Below are 14678 nucleotides of genomic sequence, written 5' to 3' on the forward strand. Positions count from 1 at the left end.
TTAGGATTTGGGCTCAGGATTTCTGTTGTCATTTAACCAGGCTAAAACTCCTCCAATTGTCTATTCCCCCTGATGTCCCTGCAACCCTAGCAGTTAAACCCCCCCCAAAATCACTGGTAGGATGTGAATATATGAGTAGCAGCAGCCAAAGGAAGCAGACAGGCAGAAGAAGCTGTTTCTGGGACAAGGGAACCAGCAGATGTGGGGAAGCTGGCTGTGTGGGGTACCTTTCTGACACTTTTTGCCGTGATATCCAGGCTGGCAGGTGCAGGAGCCGTTCCTGGGGCTGCACTCCAGCGTGTGCTCCTTCACACACTGACACTCCTCCGAGCAGCCCGCGCCAAAGGCCCACCTGGGACAGGCTGCAGGCAGAAGAAAAGGAAGCATCAGCTCTGTGATTACGCAGGAGCTGGCTGAAATTGCACGTTGCTGAAGAATGCAACTGCTGCAAGAAGCAAAATCTCTGTTTTGCTTTCAGCCAGTACATCCCTGTTCCCACGGCAGCACCTGTTTGTGTGTGGGTGGGTAAAAGGAGTTTACATGATTCCTGTGTTAGGTCATTTGTTTCATATCAAGCAGTATGTGGTGAATGCAAGAACCAGAAACATTTCAAAGCAAACTCAGCTGATTTTCTGAATAAAAAAAAAAAAAAAAAAGGGTGCACTCCAAGACAAAAGCTTTCATAATAAAACAAAATAAAGCACAAAAGATTTTTGATCTTGTACAGATTTCACAAACAAAACATGTAAGTGCAAAGAAACACGATCATCTGTTTTGCCAAGTTTTTGTTTTAATTCTTTTTATTCCATCTAATGGCTGATCCTCATCCTGTCCCAGCCAGCTCTGCTCTCCAGCTCCCACTCCCTCACCAGCAGTCACTGACCAGCTCCAACCAGACTCCAACCTCAGCAATAACCCTAATGAGAACCTGCCCACCCCACCTATAGTCCTCACCTTTGAGCACCAGTAGATCTCAGTCCTTATGGCAAAAATTAATCACTAGAGGAAAAGATTAATGAAACTTCTGGGGCTTCCTGGCATATCTCAAAAATCCCAGCCCATTGCAGAACCCAAAGTCTTGCTCATTTTATCATGAAATGGTTTGGGTTGGAATGTCCCAGAAAGACCATCTCATTCCAGCCCCGTCATGGGCAGGGACGATTTCCACTGTCCCAGGTCACTCCAAGTCCCATCCAACCTGGCCTTGGACACTTCCAGGGATGGGACAACCACAGCTTCCAGGGGCACCCTGTGCCAGGGCCTGCCCGCCCTCACAGCAAAGAACATTTTTCTATCATCTAAACAAATTCTCTCCCGTTTCAGTAAATCCATTCCTCCTTGTCCTAGCACTGTGTGACTCTGCAAGAAGCCACTCTCCTTCCTTTCTGCCGGCCCCCTTGGAGCGATGTGCATCTTTTACAGACTGTTAATGCTGTGCACACATTAAACAGACCCCAAACACGCCAGGGACTTACTGAGGTGGCAGAAGCGGCCATAGAGCCCGGGGTCACACAGGCAGGCTCCGTACAGCCTGTGGCAGTGGCCCTTGTTGGCACAGTTGCATGGTTTGTTGCAGTTCTTCCCAAAGAAACCTTTTGGGCAACCTTTAGAGGGCACAAACACAAGAAGGCATCAGCAGCTACGGGTGAAAGCCCCAACCCCAAAGCGGTTCGTGGCGAGGCCCTGCGCCACCGGCTTTCCTCACCCTTTGTCCTGCTCATTATTTAAGATAAAGGAAGAAGGGGGGAGGAGGGGAGAGGCTGAGGCAGAGCTGGGGCCGTACCGTCCTCGCAGAGCCGGCCCAGCACGCCGGGTGGGCAGCGGCACTGCCCCGTGCCGGGGTCACACCAGCCTCCGTTGCGGCACTGGCAGGCGCCGGCGCATCCTCTGCCGAACGTCCCGGGGGGACAGGCTGTGGAGAGAGCAGGGAGCGTCAGCACACCGAGAAATCCTTCCCCTCTGCTGTAAAAGGGGCAAAACAAGGCTCTGGTCGTTGAGAAGAGCGGCAAGGCTGATGAGGGGTCAGGGACACGAGTCCTGCGAGGAGCGACTGAGGGAGCTGGGGGTGTTCAGCATGGAAAACTTGTTGGAGACTTCATTGCTCCTCAAAACTCCCTGAGAGGAGGGTGTAGCCAGCAGGGGCTCGACCTCCTCTCCCAGGCAGACAGCACTAGGGCAAGAGGACACAGCCTTCAACCCCCTAAACCAGGGGAGGTTTAGGTCGGACATCAGGTGGAATTTCCTCAGAGAAAGCGTGACTGGGCATTGCAATGAGCTGCCCTAGGAAGTGGAGGTATTTAATCCCTGGAGGTATTTAAGAAAAGACTGGATGTGGCACTCAGTGCCCTGGCCTGGTTGTGCAGGTGGTGTTGGGTCAGAGGTTGGACTCGATCTCAAAGGTCTTTTTCAGCCTAATTGATTCTGTGATTCTGTGAAAACTGAGCAAGGAGAGAGTCCTTTTAGTTGAGCAGGCTCTGAACACAGTTGTATTCTTCCATAAACCAACACATCCACCTGATATTTACTAGGACATCTCAAAGGACACTGAATTAACCAAGCTTTGGGAAGGATTGTCATGTATCCAACCCTCCCCTTGCACATGCTCCCCTCCCCACAAAGCACAGGCTCAAAACCCACTGCCTGTCAAGTCCAAAGCTTAAACATCACAGCACAGCGTTAAACACTTGGAGATAAATATTTTAAACATTATTTTTTCTCTCCCAAACACTAGTATGAAAATAATACCTTGTTTTTCAAATGTAGCTTCTGAAACTCCCCAGGTAATCATGGATCCACAACAGCAAAAGCAAACTGCGAGATGGAGCCTCGCTCTGCTGTTTGCAGCCTGAGCTGGCTGAGCGAATACAGTTGCTGGAGTCATCTGACTTCACTGACATTTTATCAATGTACATTAAGAAAGTTGACATTTCACATCAATTTCCATTCGTCTTCCTTGGTGTATTATTAGAGGAATTTAAGTCCAGATTTCTCCACTGTTTTAGCTTACCCTAAACCTGCTTACCCTAAACCCATGAATTGTGCTGCATGTTAAAAAATGCAAGAGAAAAGAGTGAAAGCAATCACATGTGACTACCTCATACAGATTAGATACTGTATTTATCATTGTCCATGCTGACCTCACCAGACAGCAGGTTTAGCTCAGTAACACAGTCCTGTTAAAGTTCTTTAAATTCCAGAGGTGAATTCCATTAGACTACATGCATGGATATCTAGTACAAATATACATCATAAATGTTGTTACTTATGATATGAACTAAAGAATTTGGATACTGCCTTGAAATTTTTATAATCTATCGCCACCAGCACACCAGGAACAGAAGTAAGAATATCCTCACTTGGTAGCTTGAACTGTCTCACACTGGAAGTTATTGTTTTAATCCTCCCCATTCCTATTCTCTTAGCTGCCCCCAGTGTTTACAAACCGAACCCACCATCAGTCTCCCAAAATAACCACAGGCAGACTGTTGGTTTCAATCACTTGCTTGATTTTTCTACATTCCTGTCTGTGCGATGTTGTCTCCTAAACAATCTTGATGGCAATTAACCTGAAGAGTGCTGTCTACTGATGTCAAGTAATAAATTTTCATCGACTTTTTGTCTCACCAGTGACAGCAAAGACTTTCTGAGAATGATGGGCCATCATGTCACACACACCACGAAATGGAGGGACCCATCTCAAACAGGAAATCTGCTGTATGATGTCTCAGACAAGCAGCAGACAAGTTTTGCCAAACTGCAGATGAAGAACAGCGCATCAAGAAATCACCACTCTCTTTCCAATGGGTTTTGACACATACTTCAGAATCAGAAAGATCTTCTGCCAGGAAACAGGAGCAAGGAGGATGAAAAGCTATCATAAAGGGCACTGACTTGGCAACAGAACTCTGAAAAATGCCATTTCCAATATGAAAAATTAACTGCTCCAAGAAAGTGATGCTAATAATAAAAAGAATGATATGGGAAAAGAAATGGAAAACGTAAGCAAAAAAATTTAAAAGGCAATGTCTTGGGGTGCTACAATGGAAAAACTCAAGTTTAGAGTACGTGTCCACCCGGACTGCCACACCAACTGGTGGGACAGACTTCTGGAAGTCATCAAGGCAGGTTGTGGAACAAAGCATGGCCAGCAAACTTCAGCAGCTTTTAGCAGCACAGCAAATAGGAATGACCAACAACCGAACATTTAGGATTCTGCTCTGACCTTCACTGGAGTGCAGTGACCTCTGTGCACAGCGACATCGCTTACAGCTCCTATTTCACGCGCCCCAGCACAACACATTTGATTATGAGACAGCTGCGCTCCTTTGGGAGCTTCCCAGATGAAAAGCACAAGAGGATACTCCCATTCCGCACCCGCAGAGTCCCTGCAGGAGGATCACTGCCCCTCCCAGCCCGCTGTACTCACTCTCATTGCAGATGACACCGGCCCAGCCGGGCGCGCAGACGCAGCCGCTGCGCTCGCTGTTGCAGCGGCCCCCGTGCAGACAATCCTCACACCTCAGGCTGCAGTCCTGGCCAAACGTGTCACCCAGGCACACTGAGAGCAAAAAGAAACCAACCACACAGGGCTGAGTGAGCAGCCAGACAGAATAAAAAGCTCCCACAAGCTCTTACCTACCGCCGGGTTGCAAATGCCGCCGGTTTGGCGCAGAAGGCACGGCAAAATGGGCACTCCTGAACTTCCCTCTTCACATTTTTGACTCTCAGTAAAAGGAAAGCTGGGTCTTCAGCTGGAATTTCCTCTAAAAGCTCTGATTCTCCAGCAAAGAGCATTCGGAGCTACTTTTTAAAAGCAAGAGTTTTGCCTTCAGAAAAGTGAGTTTGCATCTAATGCTTGATTGTACATAACTAGCAGAGTTTACTGGGACTTTCCTTCTCTCCTTGCTAGGCTATCCCTGCTGTTTTACGGCAGTAAGTGGATGTAGTGCTACTTAAACATAATTCAGTGATATTTTCAACTGCATAGTTTGACCGTTCTAGGAAAACAAAGCAAAATACACATTTATCACGACACTTTTTCTTCAGGGATATGAAGAGTTTTAGATAGGAAACCTGATATGAAAGTGCATTTTTTCCCTGTCCTTGCACACTCTCCTTTTATCCCTCGCACCCTCATGTTCTCTTTGTGGGGTCTATTGAGACAGGCACGCAAAATAAAGTGACTGCCTGATAAAATACTTCAGTGGCATTGAAGATCCCATCCACACAGTTCAGAGCCTTCAAGGCTTTGTGGCTGTGGCTGAAGGCTTTCTGGAAGGGAATTTTTAACAGCACCTGAAAGTGAGCTGGCAGCTTATTTCAGCCTACAGTAAGTCACAGGCTGGTTTCATTTCATCACCAGTTTTCTGTGTGAGTTCAGATTTCCTCTAGGTCTGAGCACCCAGCTGTTCCCTTTCCTGAAGCTGAACAAATGCCCAAGCTTCCAGGGACATTCAGAATCCCAGTGCTGCCACTTGGAACAGGGTGCCAATTCATTCTTCAGGAGAAGAATACAGACCGCCATTAAAAACATCACGCTTCCACCTTAAAAAGCCATTCAAGTCCTGAAAAATAATTACTTGCACCAGCTTACTATTAAAGCAGGCTTTTTTATAATATAGATAGTAGCAAAAACCCATGTCTGAAAATACAAGGAGTCAATTGCTATTTGGGAGGTAAAAGAACTTACTAAACCATTTAAAGTTCCTTTTCTCCATCACCTTTTCATACAAACCACCGCATGCTGCAAAGCCTGAGCCTTAGAAAAAGTGCAGCTGCTCAGCTGTGACTGATAACACCCAAATTTCTGTGGCTAAATATAAATAAAACATGCAAAAAGTGGTCAATAAATATTTGATTGTGGTTTCTAGGCCTGATAATTTTGCCTGTGGTTATCTCATTTATCAGTTTCCCAGTTGGTTATCGGTGTCGCTGAGTCCGGCTGGATGCTGCTTGATTTGGGAGGGTCTTAACAGTTTTGTTCATGAAAATAAGTTAATATTTTATTCAAGTCAAGACCAGCTCCTGATTTTTGCCTGTAGGGCACAGTCCTCAGATGGGTAATTATAGAGTTTATATAAAAATCACAGGACACACACAGGGAAAAACAGGAAATCCTCCCTGGTGATCCACCAGCACTCAGCACAAAGCAAACACAGGGTTTCACCCCATAATACTCTTAAAAATGTAAAGTTGCCACCTTTGGGTGGAAAGAGTGAATCAGTGCAAAGCCCAGGGGGGTGCAAAGCTGCTCTGCACCCACTCCTGTGACAGTGGGTGCGCCTGTGCTGTTTGCCACCACTTGAGCTGAGCAGTACGCGGATGGGTTGGTGTTCTTCCCAGAGAGTCAAGGGAAACCTGAATCTTCAGAGGATTGCTTTTAACACAGACAAAATGCAAATATCTTACACAAAAAGCCTCCAGTTGTTCTAAAAGGGCTGGTAAACAGGGACACGTGCTCCCAGCTCTAGGAGAAGGGGAGTGTTTCCCCAGGGATTTAGTGCACTGAGCCATGCCATCCTCTCACCCCTGGCACGATCAGCTCTCTCTGGCTGCTGCCCCTGGGGCTCTCTGCAGACACCCTGTTTCCCAAGCAGCTTCCCAGCCACTGCTTGCTGTGCTGCTCTCCCCTGCCTCCCTCCCAAAGCATCCTGGCTCCCCAAACCTGTCCCGTTCGGGATTTGGGTAGTGATGCCTTATCCCTACGGCAGGATTAACGCTCATCCCCGCGAGCCCCACCCCAAATCCTCCCCCTGAGACCACCCGGGCCCTGCTGGTCACTCACCGACCCTGTGCACCAGGGTGAGCTCTCCTCGGGGGTCTCCATCCTCGGCCAGGGACCCCAGCGCGTAGCGGAGCAGCTGGGGGGGCCCCCGGAACTGCAGCCCCGGGGCTGCCTCCTCTGCATCCGCCTCCTCCACACCTAGGGCTGCACAAACACAGCCATCAGCACCCCAGCCTTGCCTCCACGGCCCCCCATTTGCATCTCTTTTTATTATTATCATGCCATTAGATGTCCCAGTCAACACCTCTGCCCAGCGGTCCCACCCCAGGCGTTTTCTCGTCTTACTTACAGGGTTTCTGCTATCCAAAAAAAAAAATTGAGGAAAAAAGGGGAGACACCCTCCCCACCCCACCTTTCCCTTTTCTTTCTTCTGAGAAAAAACTCTGCTCCCGGAGAATCAAAATTAAACGAGGAGATTAATTTTCCTCACTTGAAGTTTGAGATTATTTTTAGTTAATGAAGGTCATTACTCTTGCTCGTTTTGGAGATGACAAATAGAAAGTGAGGCCGGCTGGGCAATTTATTTTCAGAAACATTAAAATTTGAGCCTTAAAATGACGGGAAATCAGTTGGCTTTCCTTTTGGTGTGGTTAGAATATCAAACTCTAGCTTAAGGTTTAACAGTTGTTAAACTTCGTTATAAAATTGAGTTGCTCTGCTAAACTTTGGACTGGTTACACTGGCAGAAATCCAGAATAACGTCACTAACTAATGGAAAACTTGCCACGGTTGATCAAAGAAGAATCTGGCTACCTTTTTTTTTTTCCCACAGGATGTTAAACTTCATCAAAGAGTGCAAGAAAAGTGTCAAAATAGTATTTATTTCTAAACCAGGAGTTTTAGGTTTTCAAACATGTCCAGGGGATTTAAGTGTTCATCTGCCATTAATCTTTGGCAAAACCCATTACTGGAGGATGAAACTTGGACCCACGCACTGCACGTAGCCCTACCCTGGCCACGTTCAGAGCCGGCTCAAGCTGGGCTCCCAAAATCCCAGGATCTGTGAGAATCCCCGTTCCAAAATCGCTTTTTAAATCAGTGGCAAGTGCTTAATGGCCCTCAAGTTTTGAGAAGAACTCACCCACGCAGGCCCATCTGCTATCCCCTTGCCTGTAGCCCTCCTTACAGGCACACTCGTACGACCCCAGGGAATTCACGCAGAAATGGTCACAGTTGCCATTATCCAGACGACATTCATCCACATCTAGAAAATCCAGGCATAAACGGTGATTAGGAACAAGCACTTCTGCTCAGAGAGCCCATGCTGTGCTCAGCTGCATCTCAGAAATTATCCTATACATAAGAAAACACGATTTTTCTTATGTGTTTTGGGGCTCGCCATTTCTCTCTGGTACTGGAGGTATGAAAACATTGCAGGGCAACAGGGAGCAGATATTTCACTGATGTTTTTGTCTCGAGTGAAAACAGATGCTTTAAGCTGTTAAGCTCAGTTGATCCTGCAGTTATTTTGAGAGCTCTTCTTTTGTGGAAGGAGCATTTAACACACATCAATATACAGTGGCCATGGAGAGAAGAGGGGAACTTTCTGCTGGCTCATCTCCCACATCCCCACATCCCCACGCCGGATGCTGCGTTATTCCTCTAGTCCAGCCTCACAAAGCAGAAATTACAGGTTTGTAAAACCTTATCAGCAAAGCTGGCATGGGGTCGGTGACTCTCATTTGGGCAGTCCCTGCAAAGGGCTTTGACAGCATTTCTTCTACCCCGTGCTGTGATTAGTTAGATCAAGCCACTGGTACCAAAGGACTTTTGACAAGGGCATGGAATGATGCAGGACAAGAGGGAATGGCTTTAGACTAACAGAGGGGAGGTTTGGAATTGGATATTAGGAGAGAATTCTTCCCTGCCAGGGTGGTGATGCCCTAGTTGCCCAGAGAAGCTGTGGCTGCCAGGATGTGTCCAAGGCCAAGGTGGACAGGGCTTGGAGCGACCTGGGCTAGTGGAAAGTGTCCCTGCTCACGGCAGGGGTGGAATGAGATGGGCTTTAAGGCCCCCTCCAGCCCAGCCCACTCCCTGGCTCCGTGCTCACCGTCGCAGGAGCAGCCGTCGGCGCTGAGCTGGAACCCCGCCTTGCAGGCGCACTCGTAGCCCCCCGCGTAGTTGATGCAGAACTGGGAGCAGCAGGACTCCCCAGTCTCACACTCGTCCACCTCTGCAAGGAAAGGGCAGCACGTTCAGCCCTTGAGACAGCCCGAGCTGCTGCCACAGCTCTGCTCAGAGCTGTTGTGCTGCAGCCCTCACTGCTTTACACCTCCCTTCAACAACATAAACACTGTCTGAATCCTGAAACCTGACAGAAGCTGCCTTCTACCTTCTCCCATAGCAGCCAGGACCCTCCACATCCTGGAGAGGCATCTCCTCTACAAGTCGGAGCTGCCATGAAGGGATTTACAAAATCCCTGGTCTCACTGGTGACCAAGGAGGGAAAGGCTGGAGCTGTGTCAGGAAGTTTTAGGTTGGGTATCAGAAAAGGTTCTTTCCCCTCGAGGGTGCTGGGTACTGCCCAGGGTCCCCAGGGAATGGGCACAGCCCTGAGGCTGCCAGAGCTCCAGGAGGGTTTGGACAATGCTCTCAGGGATGCCCAGGGTGGGGCTGCTGGGGTGTCTGTGCAGAGACAGGAACGGGATTCAGTGATCCTTGTGTGTCCCTTCCAACTCAGAAAATTCTATGGTTCTATGAAAAGAGACAACAGCAAGGACCCACCAGCCCTCAGAAACCTTCTGTTTAACAGTAACCTACATTTGACCATCCAAACTTCTTCACATTCAACCTTATTCAACGCAAACTAACAACGAACTAACTAACTGGACAGCAGCAGCCTGCAAGGTTCAGTTGTAGTTTTTGATAGCTCCGTGCCCACTCAGAAGCTGGTATCACTGACACCGCTGCTGTGGCGATTAGATGGGAGAGCTGAGCTGTTATCTGTGCACTGCAGGCTCCTGGCTGCTGTCAGGCTGCTGAGCAGGTCAGTGGCCATCCAAGGGCCACCTTGTCAAAGCTGAGTCAGCAAAATGCTCCTGACCATGGCCCGGCTGAGCAGCTGCAGATGGGAAAGGTCAGTGTCTCAATTAACCTTGGAAAGAGCACCAACTTTATGAGGAAACAGGGACAGGAGAAAGAAAATGTAATTAATCAATCGAGGTGAGGAGGTCAGTGTGAAAATGATTAATGCAGGTTATTTGAAGGCAGTGTTTTCCAGAAATGTCACAAGCTGAGCTCCTCTGCGGTACATCAGGTGATGCCTCGCTATGGGTTCCAGCAACAGCCCCTTGTTTGTGTAGGAATGCAAAATCTGCATCCAACAAAAAGGAGATTTTTGCTGTTAAGAGCAACTTTTCATGTCCTCAGCCTTCCTCTGTGTTCTCCCCCTTCCCTTGCTGTGTCTGGAGTATCTGCTTCCCCCTGAAATCCCCAGCAGCAGGTCACTGAGCTGGGATGTGGGCAGGAGGCTGCTTTGCCTCCTGTCAGCTGTACAGACATGACTGGGTAACCCACCCACCCCTGTGAGGCTCTGGATCCAAATCTGCCTCCCAAACTTTTTCTGCTTTACTTTTTAAGCTCCATCATCACCCGCCCTTGCAACCCTCAGTGCTTCCCTCCTCCCCTGCTCCTCCTCTCTCCTGCACTTGGCTTTTTTTCCTTGCAAGCCTCCTTTTGTCTGTAATGCCTCTCACACTCATCAATGATCCCACTCTCTACCTGTTCTCATCATATCTCACTACACTGCTTTGTGGTGCCTGTTTCTTTCTCCATCCCCCCTCTCTTCCTGTCTTAAAAATTGTAATGGCATAATGACAGCAAACCCAAAGCAGAATGAGATACAGTTTGCATGGCAAAAGCCACAAACAAAACAAATACATAAACACGCACACAAAAAGTATCACAGTAGAACTGCTTAAAACATGAATGAATTTTTGAAGCTCTCATCTCGAAATAAACCCAAAGCTAACTCTGCTGCTTTCACCTCCCGAGTGAGACTTCTCACAGGCAGAAGTGCAACCTCAGCCTCATCACTGAGCAAACCTGACGGGAACACGGCAGACCCCGGAGCACGAGGTGCGGTTTGTGCGAGAGGCACCCGGGAGCGGCTGTGCTGCCGCTCCCAGCTGAGGAGGGAAGGGGAGCCAAGGCAGGTCAGTGGTGCTTGGGCTGCCAAGGTAACGGGTGATGGACGCCCCGGTGTCATTTCCATCCCTGCCCTCCTTAGAGACTCACCCGGCACGCTCCCAGAGCCAGGCAAGCTGGGGCGGCGCAGAGAAGGGCGCTGTTAATTAACACCTGCAGAAGGAGGGAAGGAAGGCACGGGGAGGCGTTTCCCCAAGCGACAGCTCTCCTGCAGGCTCCCTGGGCCCTTCCCCACCCGGGTTTACCTGTGCAGGTTTTGCCGTCCGTGCCGAGGCGGTGGCCGCGGCGGCAGGAGCAGCGCGGCCCCGCCGCCGTGTGCTCGCAGCGCTGGGAGCAGCCGCCGTTCCCGTCCCGACAGCTGTCCACGATCTCCATCTCGATGCCTTGCGGAGAAATAAATCAAAAGGATGTTACAAAGCAAGCCCTGGAGGATCAGTGGGATGTAAAGCATCAGCCATGAGTGCTGGAGCAGTGAGTGTAATCCTCCCCGGAGGAGCAGGCTTTGGAGCCTCTGAGCTCCAGGTGTTTGTGTCAGAACAGTGGATGCTCTCAAATTCAGCCATGTGGAGCTGGTTCCGCGTGCCAGCGTGCCTCCTGCTACAGGAGCCTTCCCAGGTTTCGTCAGGTTTATGCTTTGTTTGGGCACAGTGCTTGTCCCAAAGGAGGAGCAGAACCATCTGAGGAGCCCAGCAGTGCCCCTCAACCCAGCCTGATACACTCCCCAAAGAGCAGCTTTGAGCTTTGCATGAGAATGGCGAAGAGCTGATTCTGAAACATCCCCAAACACAAAGGCATTGAAACCTCCTCAGCGGAGCCCTGCTGGTGAAATGGAGACCCAACCACCATGCAAAACAATCTCCAGGTTTTGGTATTGGGGTGTCCCTTCAGGGGGGCACAGCAGCTTCTCCTTTGTTCCCTACAGCTAAGACAGGGTGGTACAATGCCACTGCCACCCCCTTTGCCCTGACAGAGTCCCACGCCCTCCTCACATGGCTGCACTCAGAACATCCTGGCCATTTCCAATGGGAACCCTCACATAAAAGAGGGAACACTTGGCCACCTCACTCCCACCCAGCTACTTCATCAGATGATTTCTCCAGGATGAAAAGAAACCATAGGGTCAGTTATAAAGTTTTTCATGAAGCAGCAGCCAGCTTGTCTTGCTACAGAGCTATTTAGAGGGAAAATAATTTCTGCTACTACATAGGGGAACTGAGAAACACCCTTCCTAAAGGAGCCACTGCACTTCCAGAAACACCCCAGCTCCGAGCGATGGCCATCAGAATTTCCCCAGACACATTTGTGTTGGTGGGCTCTGGTCCTACCCCTCTTTGGGCTCCCAGGGAACAACATCCTTGCCAACAAGAAATGTAATTACAGCTGGAAGAGGGTATAAATTAAGGGAATACATATCTCCTTATCTCATGCACAGTGTGATTATATGCACCAGGGAGAAGAAATCGTGTCTCCTGTCCAGCGTGTTAAGCTGGGATTTAGTAAACCCAGCGATTAGATGCAGACTCTGACTTTGTACACGATCTTCATCATTTACTTTGTCTCAGTTCTTCATCAGTAAAACTGAAATACCAGCTCTTTCCCAGCCACTGGGGAAATGAAAGAATAAACAAAGATTGTAAATTGCTCAAACACTGGGATAATCCTGATCATAAATATATGCAGAATGTTTTTATTTTTATTGTTTGCTCTGCAATATTGTACATGAGGCAGAGAGAATCACCATCCCCTGAGATCTGCTGAACAACCACAAAAAATAATATCAGAAATGCACAATGAAATCTAAGTGGTCTAAACCTCTTTTTTTATGCCTATGACAGAAGATTTCATATCTATACATTAATCACATTTCCTCTGCCATTGCACCACTCACAGCTCCCCATCACCTATGAAATAACTCTCCAGGTTGTCTCTCACATAATTGGGTTTTGTTTTTAATGTATGTTAATGCCTTGAGACTGGATTTCATTCTTAATAACTACTTCTTACACACACATTCTTAAATAAAGCACTCATTCTCTGGCATGCAGCATATTTTCCTAAGGAAGCTCTGCTGAAAGCTCTTGCACAGTATTATTAGACTGAGTGATCTTTGCCCACCTCTTTGCTAAAACAGGTCATGCTTTTGTCTGCATTCCAGGGAGCTTATGTTAGGTCCATAATAACCCCGGCTCTTCCACATCACCTCCTTTATTCATCTAAATTTGCCCTCAAGGGCAGGCCAGGGATCACCTATCAGCTAACAGAACTGGGAGTCAGTCCCCCTCTCCAGAAAAGCTGTGCTGATTAAGGAACCCCGCTGGCAAGAGGTAAGCATGTGAGGAAAGACAACAAGGCTCGCTTTAGTTTGGGAAGTTTGAGTTGTTCAACTACCTTTTCATCCCAAACCTATCTTTTTTTTTGTTGCATTTTTTTTAAAGCATCCTCTTAATAGTGTCAATAATCTCGGGGGAAAGATAAACAAACCCGGACAGGTAAAGACAAGAGCAGAACATCGTGTTGGTTTTCTCTTGCATCAGGTCTGTAAGAAAGCTGTGAGGAGGAGGAGGAGGGCAGGAATGAATACATTTCACAGATCAGCAGCTTTCTGGTAGCTCTGCAGCAGAACTCAGCAGACTCTGAAGATAAACCAACAGGGCTATTTGCTCTTTGAAAGGCAGTAATTAAGGTCTGTGAACACAGGCTTAGGATCGTGTCACCCTGCAAACCCGGCAGCGGCAGCAGAGGAAGAAAACAGTGTTAAGCCTGAGCTTTTGCATACACTTATTCTGCTGGGAGTGCTAATCCCAGCGACTGAGGGGCCTGGCAGGGAGCAGGGAGGAGAGGCTGAAGAGCGCGGGGTCACTTACGGTAGCACTGCCGCCCGTCCGCGCCCAGCTCGAAGCCGGGGCTGCAGGCGCAGCTGAAGGAGCCCGGGGTGTTCACACAGCGATGGGCACACCTGCCTCTGCCCCCTGCACACTCATCGACGTCTGCAAGCACAGAGAAAGCCGTTCAGGTGGGTGCTGAAATGGAAAATAATGCTGCCCGGCGCGGACACGGCTGCATTTCCGAGCATCTGCTGGAAGGATGATCCTGGTGTCAGTCTACAAAGGGCGGCACCCGACGAACCCAGCGACATCGTACTCACGTTATTCTCCAGAACAATCCTTTTCCCTGAGCACCATCGACCTGGAACTTCTCAGTGTGAACATTTACAGTGTCAAACACTCTATCTGCAGTATCAGCCAAAGCAACTCATTATTCCTGTAGAAAGAGCAATGGCCAAAGAAGGCCTCGTGTGAAGGATGCAGAAGAAACTTCCCAAAACTCTGAAATTATCATCACTTCCTCCAAGCCATTATAGTTAAATGAATGGAATGGGAAAAAGCTGATTATTTTCTGGATATCAAATTGTCTGGATTGAGTGGTAGTTGGGTTTCAGCAGGGACAGTGGAGACAGATAATCCCTGAATCCTGCAGTGGGGAAGCACCTGCTGCAACCACAGCAGCTTCACCACCCCTGTGAGGAAAGGAAAAGGGTGAATGGGGAGGCTGCTCTTCCCCCAGTCCTCTGTCAAGCAGGCTGCTCCTCAGCTTCACACTTGCTGGTCTGTATTTTGGAGTTAAATGCTCCCAAAAGTGTCCATCCTCCTAAAGTCTCAGTGGAAGATAAAAGTACTTTTAAGGAGTAATTAGTTAAAAAAAACTTAACAAAACAAAAAACAACACAACCGCAAAACATTTACACTGA

The 14678-nt window shown here is 48.5% G+C and overlaps 1 protein-coding gene across 1 annotated transcript in view; it reads right to left on the reverse strand.

Annotated features, from left to right (window-relative positions):
• The window catches only part of LOC120757001 (multiple epidermal growth factor-like domains protein 6), a 187653-nt gene that overhangs the window by 42040 nt on the left and 130935 nt on the right, over positions 1 to 14678 (reverse strand). The window contains exons 8-16 of the mRNA XM_058421901.1: positions 13795 to 13917; positions 11176 to 11313; positions 8835 to 8957; positions 7866 to 7988; positions 6785 to 6928; positions 4427 to 4558; positions 1784 to 1912; positions 1476 to 1604; positions 228 to 362 (exon numbers count right to left, since the gene is read on the reverse strand). Of these exons, the coding sequence (XP_058277884.1) occupies positions 228 to 362; positions 1476 to 1604; positions 1784 to 1912; positions 4427 to 4558; positions 6785 to 6928; positions 7866 to 7988; positions 8835 to 8957; positions 11176 to 11313; positions 13795 to 13917 (1176 nt within the window). The remainder of the gene's footprint in view (positions 1 to 227; positions 363 to 1475; positions 1605 to 1783; positions 1913 to 4426; positions 4559 to 6784; positions 6929 to 7865; positions 7989 to 8834; positions 8958 to 11175; positions 11314 to 13794; positions 13918 to 14678) is intronic.

The sequence above is a fragment of the Hirundo rustica genome, chromosome 10, assembly GCF_015227805.2.
Source record: "Hirundo rustica isolate bHirRus1 chromosome 10, bHirRus1.pri.v3, whole genome shotgun sequence".
Classification (NCBI taxonomy): Eukaryota; Metazoa; Chordata; class Aves; order Passeriformes; family Hirundinidae; genus Hirundo; species Hirundo rustica.